The following is a 14,426-nucleotide window of genomic DNA, read 5'->3' as shown; positions in this document are numbered from 1 at the left end:
AAACCAGGCAGATTTGGGGGATATTATAAATTATTCTTTTGCTGTATTCTATTTTTTAGCTTAGTAGCTTAAAAAAATGCCTTTATTAGCATATGACAACCTTTTTCTGTAACACTTTGCTATACACATACTTGAGAAGAAAGAACACCATTCAGTCCGGTGCATTTTTACAAGCTACCACAAGATGTCTCTAATTCACCAGAATCTTCAATATGACTTCAACCCACAAGGTGGTATTTTCATGCTACCTAAATCTGTATGTATTCATTATGTTATCAGGATACACATACTTGGTGTTACCTGTTAACATATTTAAAATAACTTTGGAATCATTATTTCAAATGCATTATAATTAACATATTATACTGTATAGACTAATGAGCTTCAAAAAACTGTAATTATTAACTTCCTTGACATCATAAATAATAAGCAATTTATGGTACACAAGATATATTTTTGAAAAGTTTTGATGTCAGTGAAAACAGTTCAATTAAAATATTTCTAAAGACAGGAAAAAATAACACTATAATGCCACAGTTTTGGAGGGTTTTTTTTCATTGTGAAGAATGTGTGAAGAGTGTTATGCTGAAACTCATGCCTTGACATTGCTGATTGGTCTGGCAGAAGTCAATTACCTAATGGAGAGATGCTGAACTGTAGATTATATACACAGGGGTAAATTGGGAGTAGACACTTGGACAATAGCTGCCTAAGAAGCAGTTTATCAGGTTTTTTACATTTGTTTCACCCTTTGGGTTTTCTTGGAGTAAGCACACTGTGCATGCTCTAGCATGCTCCGCTTTACAAGGAATAGTTAAAGATTTATTGAGGCAAAGAGTTCAGTGGCTTGGGAAGTCCTGTAGGAGGAAGAAGGATTAAATGCTATCTTTGTTTCCAAATGCTATTAAATATCAAATAGTGAAATCTAGATCTTTTTGTTTTGAAGTCAACGCATGGTCTGCTGTGACTTCCATTGGGTAGCAATGTTTCTAAACATGGGTACAGTAATACTTTTGTCACAACACTTGCTCCCTCTACAGATACAGACCTAATGTAGTTTCGAAAGGGGGGTGCGTTTGCCTCTTCTTTTTTTTTTCTTTCTTTCTTTCTTTTTTTCTTCTTTTTTGTTGTTGTGGTTAGTGATTTCGGGGGGTGGCTCTCGCCCAGCTGTGGGTATGGTGGCGCTGCCTTACAACCTACACCAGGGCAGAGGCAAGGCTGGGCCCAACAGGCCAGGGGAGGCGGCGCAAGCCCTGAGGGCTCCGCTTTGTAGAAAACACCCGATGCAGGGACCTGGGGCTGGGTGGGAGGGAGAGATTTAGAAATGGAGCCGGCAGCCCCGCAGAGCCAGCTGAAGGGGCCGTCCAAAGCGATTGAGAAGCTGTCGTTTACCGAGCGGCACAGGAGACGCGAGCAGATTCATCTCAACAGGGCAGTTTTCTCCTGAGACAAAATTTGAGGAGCTTGGTGCTTGTGACCCGTCGTTCCTCCTAAAACTCCCCCTGCCTAGACCACTCCTTCCCGAGAGAAAATAAAAGCAAGAAGCAAAGTTCCCAGTCCTTTCAGATACTTTCTCAGTGTTTCTTTGCTGAGCCAGGACTTTGACACACGGCAAAGATGTGTGATTGTCTGTCTTGAATGCCTAAAGGTGGGGGAGTCTTAGCATTACCTCAAGGAAATTGGCCTTAATTGGAGATTGGCACCTGGTTTTCACCTTTCCAGGCTGTCAGGGGTTTTGTTGGGAGGGGTTGGTTGCTTTGGGAGAGGCTTCATCGCCTGGTTTGCTGAATTTTGAATTATGGTAGCGTTTGAAAGGATTCTTGGGATAAAAGCATCTCTTGTCAAGTCTTCTTACCTAATAGTAGAAGAAATTAAAACAGCCTGTGCTTTGCTTTCTTTGGACTGCGGAAGGAAAGTTATTTTGTTTATTTCCTGCGGGGAGCAGGTACACCCCTGCTGAAAGGGATGTGTATGTTGTGGGTGTGTCAGTTTCTTTGAAACCCTAGCCCCTTAGATTTCCTGTCCCAGCAGCTTTAAGTTATGGGCCTAAACATATAGTGAATAGCATCTGATGTTTGTAAAGGCCAGGAAGGGAAAACCCTATAACCATCGTATTGGAAAGCCAGTTTAAGAATTTATTGGGAAGTTATGTTGGATCTGCTAAGTGAGAGGCTATAATGGTGAGAGATGACTTCACATTTCTGTGGTTTCCTCCTCCGTGTTCCCTTTCTCTGTTCTTAGGCTGCTTGAGAAACAGCATTTGCCAGCTGGCTGAAGTGTGCTGCTGGTTTTCCCCTAGAGTCTTAGAGCGACCAATGACAGCTATTCCTACATGATTTGGGATTCTGGTCATCTACAAATCTCTGTTGAGGGATTTCCTTTTCACAGTTACAAGACTACTAAAAAGTAAAAGTGGGGGATAATCCTCTCGGTTCATGCATTTAGAGGGAGGGGAGAGAAACTGAACAAAACCCCAGGGCAGTCATAACTGCAGTTTACTCTTCCAGTTTGCCTGCACAAGTGGGAGAACTTTGGCAAAAAGCTTTTCATAGTAAGCTACTAGCAAAGGGAGTTAGTAGGTAAGTGTCAGTTCCAAGCACCTTCAGCTAAGTTCTTGTCAGGGAACAAATACAGTTTCTGTTTCTTTCCTGAGCCAAGACTCCCTATGAATTTTTGCATGTTATTTTCTGTAGTAAAACATAAAGGCCATGAAGCATTTGCCTGAATCTGTATGCCGTTTATGAAAGTTGCAGTGACTTGTGAATACAGCAGGGATACCAGCATACGTGTCCTAAATCAAAACAGATTGATACTTTATTGGTTCACACAGGTTGATTATTTGAATCGACTTCTGGTGTGCCCTGATTTTGTAGGTCAATATTTTCCAGGGATGCCCTTGCATATAACAACTTGCAACTTAGTTTAATCTTTAAGTGACTCAGGTGGATGTAAGGATCAGCTGTTATAACAGCAGGTGGGCTGTTACCCCACTCTGCATGTCTGTAAGTCTATCTGTGTGGTGTTAGATTGGGAGCTCATCTTGAAAATTATCGTTGCTGTCTTTCCCTACATTTGTGTTCTCCTGAATAGCCAAAGCAGTTAGAAACGGAGTGGGGGGTGGGGGGGATTTAAACAGTGTAGCTGCACTAGATAGTCTCATGTGTACCAGCAAAAATGTCACTTGCTGTCATTGCTGATTTTGTTTGGGAGAACAGATTTTTACCTTTTTAAGCAAGTTCTCCTGTTGTTATAAACTATGTGAACTATATCAAAATGGTAGTGCTAATAGTTTTGATTTATTAAGGAGCTGAGTAGGCAACTCCTGATAGTCAGAAGAGAAAGGCAGGTTTTTTTTTTAGGAATCTGGTGGTATTTTGCATTGGACTTCGTATGTTGCTCTAGAATGTCCAATAGGCTGTCAGTGTTACACTACACTTTTGTCGTTCTGTCCTCCTTTGGTTGTTATTATTAAGTAGAATTTAAGATGCACAAAGATTATATGTAACAGATTTGTTGTTTCCTGAAAGGTAACTGCATCTTGTGAGTAGAAACCCTGAGACTGATGGACAGTTGTACTTATGAAGTCAAACCTAAGCTTGAAAGTATGCCAGGATTTTACTCCCTCGTCATCTTCCCTTGACTCCCATGTTCTTTCTGCTTGGAATTTCTCAACTTATGTCATGAATATAGACTACTCAGATGACCCTTCTAGGGGATGTGTATTTTAGAGGGGGACCTGGCTGTAGTGAGTAAAATGGAGGAAACCAATGGCAGCAATCATGGAAACACCTTGCACTGAGTTTCAGGTAGCAAGTAGAAATGATGGTTTTCTTCTCCCCCATCTGTTGTGATGGTCACTGTGGTCGCTAAGGGTGAACCTCTGCTAACGAAAAGATGGCATTTGCTTTTTGCCTAGAGGTCACAATCTGCATTTTATAAACGTGGAAAATAAATAAATGTGGCAAACTAAAAATGACACTTGTTTTCAGTGCATTAGATTTTCTTCCCTTCCCATTTCTCTTTAGATTGTTGGTAACTGTATTTTTTTTTTCTTTTTTGCCTTCTCTGGTGAAATTCTGTACCTATTTATCTTACTGTCCAAATACTACTTCATAAGATTTGAAATGCTGCCTTCTCTCTCTCTCGTTCTTTGTTTGTATCATATTTTGTTGTTAAAACGCTTACATTCACTGTCAGCGTATTAGTTGTAACCTTTTATTGCTATTGATAACGATAAATACGTTAAGTAAATCTTCATTTTGCTGACCTCTTTGAGGATGCATTGCATCAGCAGATTTTCTCAGTGGACAGGTGAGAGATTAGCAGGAGTTGACTTACAAAATTTTTTTTTTTGTAGGACAGTAAGAATCATTGTCTTGCCAGAGGGAGATGTTTTAAAGGTACAGCTGCTTCAAAGGCAAGAGAAAGCCACATGGCTTGCATTGGCATGGGATGGGAAGAAGAAAGGCTCTAAGTGCTGGATTTTTATGGCAAATCGTTTGAAATTATTTAAGTTTAAAATAAGCCTATTAACAGCTGAATAGTTGAATACCAAAGCTAGTTTTTGGTTAACCTGAGAATGCTGTTCTGCCTCGCAAGTCAAGACACGGGCAGTTGCTTTGCAAAACTTGCTACCACGTGTGGAAGGAGTGAAGCTTTCACAGGGACAGGTTCTCAAATGATCCAGTCACTCTTTTAGGGTAACTGACAGTCAACTGGTGCCACTGAGTGTCAGTGTGGCACTAGTTTGCAAGTGCAAGCACAAATTGGGTATGAACAGAAAGGATGGAAACTGAACTTTGAGTTGCTTCCACTTTATCCTCTTTTTCTTAATAAAGGTTTAAAAAGTGCTTTAAAAAGGGAAATACTGCTCTGTTATGTTTGTACTTCTGATTTCACCTTTATTCTTTGTGTCGTTTTCAGGAAACCAGGTCTAATGAGGAATCAACAGATGAATCTGAGGTAAGCCTGCCTAAAATGCTTCACACTTCAACCTGTGTCAGTGCTAGTTATTGTCACTATGGAGGGAAAATTACTGCCTCATTGGTTGCTTTTAGAAATTTTGCCAATACTGTGCAGCAAGGAATGCTAATCTGGGTTTAAATTATTATAAAGGAGCTGTGATTGCTATTAAAAGCTTCTTTGTATTTAAAACCCCCCACAATCGCCCCATTAGAGTAAAATGAATTATGTTGAGAGACAGATTCAAGTGCATGCACTTCTGTTTTGATCAAATGAAAATTTAATTGTGAGTATAATTATATATGCAGTAATACTACCTTCAGGTAATTACTGTGTTATTTTACTAGCTTCATGGTCTAGATTTAATCATGTTCTGTGGAGTTTCTGTTTTAGAGATGACATTTTGTCAAAAATTGTCTCACATTATGGAGAAGTCTGCCTACCCTGCTCAAATTCTTCCCCAAACAGCAGTGTACTAACTCCAGATTTACCATCACTGAAGGAACCATGAGAGATCTTGAAATGGATACTTGACTTCAGTGTCGTCTAGGATGGCTACAGGAGGGAGGGAATAATAAGGGTGGTTGAGCAGCTTTGGATGTGGCCACCAGCAAGGACAGATAAAGCAGAGTAGTATATATCTCAGTGAAAGTCGCTCCCAGACTTCCAAAACTTAATGGACTTGCTGTTAGGAGGATTTTCGGTTCTTTACCTAGTGACAGATCTTCATGCTTGGGATCTGGGTTTACTAAGCAGGCAGAAATCCTAATTTCCAAGACAGTGGGTACTGCAGTGGTGGAATCTGAAAAAATTCTTTTGCAGAGGATGGTGGCTTTGTTTCTCGTGGCATAGTATTTTCCCCTCTGCCTTTCACGAGTGGCTGTCTGCAGTGGCACTGCAGGGCATTCCTGGTGAGAAGTGGGGATTTCTTTGGCCCTTTAACCTTGCTGTGTCTAACAGCCACCTGGACCAGACTTTTTTTTCCCAGTGTGCAATGGTTTCATTCTGGATGTTGCTTTGTGATGTGAAGTGTGCTTAACAGTCACTGGGCAACAAGTCAGTGTTTACTAGAATAGTAATCCTCTCAAGCGTTGACATTCACAGGATAGTGAACACAAATACTTGCTGAGGCCTTCTTTTTCTTTAAAGCCTCTTGCAAGTGAGAAATTGTTTTAGTGGCCTTTTTAATGGCCTTTCAACATTTCAGCCCATAGTAACTAAGTATTTACAGCAGAATTAATCATAAATGGGTTGCTAGGTTGTCGGGGTTTTACCTTAAGTAAAAATAGGCATCATGCAGTTTTCACAAAATTGAAAGTCATGTATTTTCAACAAGACCTTTGTTAAAGTTGATGTCTATTTTAATGTTAATGTTACATGTGTAGAGAAGTGAAAAGGAAATGTTCATGTTGAGAATGTAGATGTTGGATCTGACAATCCAATTGTCATTCTCATGCCCGTGAAAACGCTTTGCATGAGTTGTCTTTGAATAGTAAGTCCAGTCTTTAGTGTCTTGACACTGTACAGGTAGCTGATGAAATGAAACTTTGAAACCATGTTTAGAAAGTACTTAAAGTTAGTAGTGAATGATTTTCACAGTCTTAATTCTTACATCACTTGTTAAACTCTTTCTAATGATCAGATATAAACCAAAAATAGTGGTAGAATCACAAAGTCTTAAATGTTGTCAGTGCTTGCTTATATTATTTGAAGTATGGTCAGTGATAGGATTGAACTGATCGCTTAGCTCTTGTGAACATAAAATTGTATTATTTCTTTTGGGTGGCCTATAGTTTGAATAATCAGGGATAGAGTTTATGGTGGCAGTACTAGAATCTGAGACTATAATCATTGCAATCTGTGTCCAGTTTTACCCATTAAAAAATATAATGTTTATGGCAAGGACTTTATAGACATCCTGTCATCATATTAATAAAGATTTTTGCATATACAGTTGGTCTTGCACTTAATTTAAATTCTTTCCATAAAATTGAAAATTATTACTGTTGGTTTCAGAGGGCACATGACACATATCCAGGCAATACTATGGAAGTATTTTCTGTTATGGAGGAACGTAATTTTTAAATTCCTGGGTTTGAGTGAATGATGTCCTGTCTGAATTGGATGGGTAAACAAAAACACAGACTTTTTTTCCGTATTTTACACTGCTGTGCCACTATCTTAGTAAAGAGTCAAACATACGGTGATTCTGTTTTATGCAGCAACTCTTTTAGTATCATTCCTTTAGTAGCTCCTAGTAAAGAAGATGCTAACTGTAACTTGCTACCTGCTTGGTTTGTTTTGAATGACAGACGCTTTAACAAATGCCAGGATGCTTATTCACACAGTCTTGGTGGTAGAGCTTTATAATAGGCCTCAAATGTGGGAGTCTGCAAAAATTAAGTCTTGAATGTATGTGAGCTAAGAGCCCTTTATTGTAAGTTTGGTTCTAACTCGAGCTTCTCAGGAAATTGAGTTCCTAAGGCTGCTTAAGTCTTAATATTTTTCAGCTGTTTAAATCAGAATGTGTAAAATTCAAAGGTGTCAGCAGAGATGTGCATATGTTCAGATGTTAAGCAGACTTTTCAGAGTGGTGATAGGGTAGTTACTTGTGTCAGCACCTGTAGAAATGTAATAGACATTTCCTGATAACTACAATACAACTTAGACTTTTATTTCATATCCTTATGTATAATATAGGGTATTATAAGCTGCTTCTTACAGACAGACTGCTACATATTATACAGTGATATGATGTGGAAGCAGTATAGCTAACACAGTCTTTTAATTTTCAAGAGGAGAACCTACTTGGTTTGCTAAATAATTCTGCTGTAATCTTGAAGCACAATTATTTTCTTGTTGTATCTTCTAGTTTTGCTTGTTCAGTTTTGGGGTTTTTTTTAATTGTGCTTGTGAAGTATATTTGCTTTACTTCTCCCAACCCTGTCTAATCATCAGATATGCTACATTTGGGGCTAAGCCTGAGCAGGTTGGTTTGGCTGAAAAGTCTTAGTACAATGTGGTTTCATTGGCTTATTTAATTTTATTTTACAGCTACATGTTTGGATTGTCACATTTGATGAGATCTTAAAAATAGACAACAAAGTAATCAGACTTTGTCTGTTTGTATTCTGTGGAGGAAATACGTCTGCATAAATTATGTACAACCTGAATCTGTATTTCAGTTTTCAAATTAATTTTCTTCTTGCAATGTCTCTGTTTCTGTAAACACTTACTTTTCTCTGTTGAGTTCTTTTCTGTTGGGCAGATACTTACATTTTGCCAGCTAATTAGCAAAAGATGATGCTAGTAAATGTTTAAGTAAATAGTTAAGCTTTCTTCAGTAGCAGTGCAGCTTGGTGGTGAAATGCATGATAGTATTTTTCTTGCATTTAAATTGATGCTGCTGTTCAGCTTGTGATTTTGTCCTTGAAAGTTTTGCTTTTAATGAGAGACTCCCGTTACATTACATAATGGACTAATATGAAGTGATTTAAACAAAATGTTATTTTAATTTAAAACATGATCTTCCTTAATTATTCCTTGTTTTAAATTACAGTAACACACACACCAGCATGTTTTATGAAGTGCATTCTTGAATCGCTTGCATTCTATGAAGAGTATTTCTTAATTCAAAAGAAAGCTTATTAAAGAGCCAACTTGAGTCTCCCCTGAACCTCCATGCTGCTCTGCACTGCTATGGAGTGCGTTTATTTACAGTGTGTTGTAGTTACACATATGGCAGAGTCACCATTCACAGTGTTATACTATAAATCTTGTGATGTCAGGTGAATGTTATTTGTGTTTTCCCTGTATATGTAGTGCACAAAACATTCCCATTAAGACTTAATTTGAACTGATAAAACCCTGTATTGTACCCTGGAAAATTGCTGGCCTCCATAAATTAGTAACAGTTATTTTAGGGAACTTGCATATAACAGAAGAATGTTTGGAATCATGCCTCAGGGTCCTAGGACCTACAGCTTTCCTCTCAACATCAGACTTCATGTACAGGTTAATTATGCTCTGCCTCTTTCTTGCCTGTGTGCCTCCCCCTGCCTCCCTCCTGCCTCTTATAAAATGGAGCAATAGTTTCTTATCTTTGAGAAGAGAGGGTTTCAAACCCCATTTGTGAGTGTGAAGTACTGATAAAATTAAAGTCATGAAGTATCAAAAACCAGAACCGTCCTACTTGATGAGAGAATCAAAGCTGAGTTATCATCCAGGAATTTGTTTAGTTACTTGTTAAAGTTTTCTACCCCATGCTAATTCACTGCCGGGACTATGAGTGGATTGCCCTGGTCCAGTACGTGTGTTCTTCACAGGGAGCACCTTTTCATGAACAAGTGTCACTGGAATCATAAAATTAGTGCTAAGTGTTAAATGATCCTGTGATTGTCTAAGGAGTTTCACTGATTTTTTTTTCTTTGGTAGGTGATGCTGTACAGGGTAAAGGTTTTGTTTTGTATTGTTGATCTCTTAAAAGAAACCACATAAGAAAAAATAGGTGGATGCAGATTTCAATTTTCTGCAAAAAGTTATTAAAAATAATATATATGTATTTAAATTGCATTAGTATGTTCGTTGCTGGTTTGTAACTAGGTACTTGTGTGTGAGTCATCAGTGTTGCATATGTTTCCATTCTAGCATTTCCATTTTTATATCTCCTGGTCTTAATTTTTTTGGGTCTGTTTTCTGATCTTTGATCACTGGATCCCTGTGAAAGGGATATGTTTGTTCATTTAGTTTATTCTTTTAGTTACTTAAACACTGTATTAATAAATTCTACGAGACTTCATAGAAAGTATTGTAGAAATTCTTGGTTAGCCCAGTGCTCAAACAATTTATGGTGATTTAGAAATATCCTTCACTGATACACTTTTATGGCTGAAACTGATAGTGATTTTGTACTTTAAGGTTTTCAAAATTGATCAGAGCAGGAGCAGTTAGGAAACATATAAGCCTTAAAAAGAGGCAACTAAAAAGCCTTGATGTTTTCCTTTTCAGTGCACTCCAGATCTAAGTCTTGTAGGTTGGGTCTGGACTAGGTCAAAGCAATTAAATCATTTCAAGTAAATAAAGCATCTGGTAAAAAAAGCTCCTTGTCATACTCTGTTTCCATCAAAATGCTCTCTTAACATGGAATGTGGAGCATTGGGCTGGAAGGGGTGAGCTCTTCTGTGACTAGTGGCTTTTGAAGGGGCATCACCATTGCGTCAAAAAATGGATGGTTGAAAAGTAGATTTGGCTACTGTACCTCAGTCCAACTTGCCTTTTTTTTGTCTCCTGTCTGACCTTTGGCAAAGTACATCTTTTCATCATGCCTCTTCCTTATTATTGCATAGCTCCACATTAGGTTGCCATTTTTCTCTTCCAGTTGTTTTAGAAATATAAAATGGGAGAAAAGTGCTCAAAAAGGATATTATATTTCATATACCTAAGCAATCCAAAGAGAGATTGCTTCCCCCTGCATGGCTTTAAGTGAAATTGGCCTTTTAAATGGGGAGAATGGAAGGAAGAGATATATAAATTCCAAATAGAAAGTTCTCCTCCTTATTAGTGAGAAAATGTATCATGCAAATAATTTATCAATTGGAGTCAGTAGGATGAGCATAGTAAATAATTTATTGAAGTTTAAATGGAATCTTTTCATACATTAATTTGAAAAACAAGTTTGCAGTGACTAGTAACTAACATTATAATGTACATCGTTAGAGGATTGACTTGCAGGAAAAATGGATTATTGCTATATTCTTTTAATATCTTCTGGTTTTGAGTGAAAATTAGATACTTCATTTAATGAGCTATTAATATTAACCAGAAGTGCCTGTTCTATCAGTGTGTTGTGGAATACATTAAAAAATAAAAATGCTGCTGTGCGTGCTACATAAATTAAATGCAATTGCAAAGCTAGTGTGTTTACAGAGTATGCAGATGTGACTTTTCCAAAATAGTGAATGTATTCAACTGAGTGGAATAACACTCTGGGCTGGAAAAAGGAGAGCAGCGGGGAAATTCAGCCATTTACCATCTAGCTCTTCCACCGTGGTGAGTGGGTGAACTTTAAAAACTGCTGTTCCCAAAACTGCACTGTAGGGTTTTCATATGCAGTACATCACAAGGTGGCAACCGGGCTGCTTGAGTAGTGTTCATGGGGGAAACAAATGTTTGCCCAAAGTCCTTACTCAGCAAAAGGAAAATACAAGTAGAAATGCATAGTTTCATTGAGAATTGAACCGTGTTTGGATTTTTCATTGTTGGAATTGGATTTGGACATGGAGGATAAAACAGCCTGTCCTGTGCTGCCTCTCTATGGTGCACTTGATGTGGATGGACTGATCCTGTGCTTTTGAACACTGAAGTGGATTTGAAAGTTTTCTTTGGTGTTCTTTGCCATGCACGAAACTACCAATAAAATAACACAAATTGATGGGTGTCTAAATGGCACCAAATTGCACTATATGGGCTTATTACTACTCTTTTTTTTTAAAAAAAAAAACCAAACAACCCATGTCATTTATGATGATTGCTCATGAGCAGTATGTCATCTATGTGTTACTTCTGCTTCACAACTTGGCTCGTGCCCAGCTCCTTCAAACTTGTAGGAGCAAATCTTCAATTGGTGTTCCGCAAATAGGGTGTGACATTCTGTATACGACAATAGTTTTGTGAAGAAATAAAATGCTCTTTGCTTTGCTTTTCATCTGTGTGTCATTTCATACTGTGAATGCAGCCCATTTTGATACATATTCACAGGCAGCCATATCATCTTAATTCCTTGCTCCTGGTGTATATCTGCATTTTCCCAAAGAGGTCAAGGTATTAAATAAATCCCTGCAGAAAATGGCTGGGGAGAACAGAAAACTGCTGTGTGAAATTTTACCATCCTAATCCATATTTACCAATTTTACAGCCAGGTACTGGGAAAGTATTGGTGATTTGCCTTATGAGGAATCATAAAGGAACTGGATGGGAGGTTATTCACTTCCTTAACTGAGCTAACATTACTCTATTTTCACCACAGAATTAGGGGAAAAGATTTTTAGCAGCATAAGGCACAAATGTGTTTTCATGGTTTAGAAATTTCATTCTCCATGCCCTTTGTTGTCTTGTGTTGTAATAGCTGCAGAATAGAAACCAATTCTCATACTGATTGGAAACTTGAATAGGTTTTACAATTATTCCAAATGATTGTAATGTTTATTCCAAACAATATTAATTCTCACAAAACCTGTGTTTATACAGGGTTCAAAATATAGCAATCTGTGCTCTTTTGCAGTATTCTGCAAGTGTTACAAAACCTGAGTAAATAACTAGGTCTTTTATGAAGATAATGATATGTCCTCCATGTCTACCTCAGTAATTTGCATCTTTGTTGAAGTTACTACCCAGGTTGTCACTTGAGCTCAGTAACTTTATAATATGGCTCTCTTTTTATAGGAAATTGTGAGGGTTTTTTCTTTTTCAAAATCTAATTTTGGTTAAGCAGGCTAATAAATAAGGCCATCAATGTTCCTAGCTTTTATTCACTATTGCTCTGCCTACTTCTGAACCAGTGACTTCAAGATGAAATGCTCTTTGCTATTCTCATTCTTAAACCAACTAATTTATTTTTTTCTGCTTTAAGATTTTCTTACAGGAACAAACTTTCTAATACAGAAGTAACAGAGGAAAAGAGTTATGTTCTCTCAATAAGTTTTTAGTCTCCAGAGGCTCTGTGGTAAAGTGCTTGATATTTAAATTCAGCACAGTAAATAAAACAAGAACTTGGAATAAAGTTGTGTTACAGTTTGTGCTCTATCTAGCAAACTGGGCTTCTGAAGGTTAAAGGCCTTAGTCTGAGTTTTTCTTGGCATCCCTTTAGTGTTAGTGATTTGATTGTATTGAGAGAAATTGAGTCAGGATCCTAATCCTGAAAATAGCATAGGTAGTCCCTTTATCATTGAGACAGGAACACACATCTGGAAATGGTATCCTAGGGATGGAGAAACAGTAATGATGAAGCTGCACTTTGTAATAGTTATGTATTCTTCTACTATAATTCTTCTTGTTTGTTCTGTGTCACTTGTTTCTTCAGCACAAGTGGATATATCTGCCAAAACAGCAGAGGACGGGGTGCTTTCATCTGGTTTGCTTTTGGATTTGTTTTTGCTTTTGGAAGAAGGTGGAGTAAGACCTAGAAATGGGCAACAGGGAAGGGGTGACATTGGCATCATTTTAGAACACAGGAATTTTTTTAAAAAGCAAATATGGCCAGATCTACTTGAAGATCTTTTAATACATCAGTTTGAGTTGTTATCTTTTTGAGTACTCAATGGGCTTTTAAATTGCACTTTGTGTGTTTCTTGATTACACAAAGTAACAGTCTACTACTGTGTTTGCAATATTGCAAACATAAATTTTGGCAAATCTTCATGTTGTGAATTTTCCAGCTATTTTTATCAGAAATAATGATTATTTTATTTTTTTTCAAAATAAGTGTTTAGGTTCCAGTTGTTACGAGAAGAAACTCGATTTGGGCTAGGGTTTTTTCTGACTCCCATGTCAGAATGGCAGGCAACCGGTTGTCCTGTGGGCCATTTCCTTCAAAAATGGCAGCATCAGAGGCAAACACTGTGGAAGTCAGATATTACAATGGAAGAAATTTGAGTGAATAACTATGTCTTTTACAAGGATAATGATATGTCCTCTTTGCCCACCTCAGTAATTTGCTTCTCTTGACAAATTTGACTTCTAAAACTTTCCAAAGGCAAACCTCCCATGATTTCTGACCAGAACTGTTCATCATCTTTAAATAAGGTGAGCTTTCCAAATGGTGCCGAGGAACGTTTAAGACTGCTGGCATACTTGCTCAATGCAGTTAATAGCAGGTCAGGTCACTTGATATTTCTGTAAGGAAACAAAAAGCATGTTTGCTTTTGGGGTAGAGGGAAGTGGACAAAAGTCCACAAATATTCTTGGATCCCTTATACCAATCAATTCCAATTTAATGTATGGGATTCAAAGCTTTTACCTCTCCTCTTTAAAGTACAAGTGATAATCTGATGCCTGCAATCATAAGGCAAGAGTAGGATTTATGAAGATGTGTTTTGTCGCTATTAAATGGGAATATGACAAGGAAGAGGGGGAGAAGGCTGATTTACCCCATCACCAGTCTAACCAAGGTGCTATCATACTTTAAATTATGAGCATGATAAGCTGTTTAGCAGATACAGATTAGGAGTTTTTCTTTATTTTTATATTCTCATAAAACAGAAAACCTATTCAGTGTTACTACCAAATAATACAGTGACTTTAAAACATGATCCTGGGATAGAAGTTGAAGGGATCTCCAAACTGTGTTGTGACATGGTGAATTTAAAGAAGTAGCATCATAAACAGACATTAGCAATTTGTTACAACTTGCCTTTAAACATTTTCTAAACTGCTTTAAGAATATTAATCCTCCTGCATGTTATGTCCTG

At 37.6% G+C, this 14,426-nt stretch overlaps 1 protein-coding gene across 1 annotated transcript in view; it reads left to right on the top strand.

Annotated features, from left to right (window-relative positions):
* Positions 1-14,426, top strand: part of VPS41 (VPS41, HOPS complex subunit) — a 110,104-nt gene that overhangs the window by 138 nt on the left and 95,540 nt on the right. The window contains exon 2 of the mRNA XM_026843885.1: positions 4,924-4,962. Coding sequence (XP_026699686.1) covers positions 4,924-4,962 — 39 coding nt within the window. The remainder of the gene's footprint in view (positions 1-4,923; positions 4,963-14,426) is intronic.

This window comes from Athene cunicularia (genome assembly GCF_003259725.1).
Source record: "Athene cunicularia isolate RWA chromosome 2 unlocalized genomic scaffold, athCun1 chr2_part2, whole genome shotgun sequence".
In the NCBI taxonomy this organism is placed as follows: domain Eukaryota; kingdom Metazoa; phylum Chordata; class Aves; order Strigiformes; family Strigidae; genus Athene; species Athene cunicularia.
The sequence above is the reverse complement of the archived record's forward strand: the minus strand, read 5'-3'. Positions and strand labels throughout refer to the sequence as shown.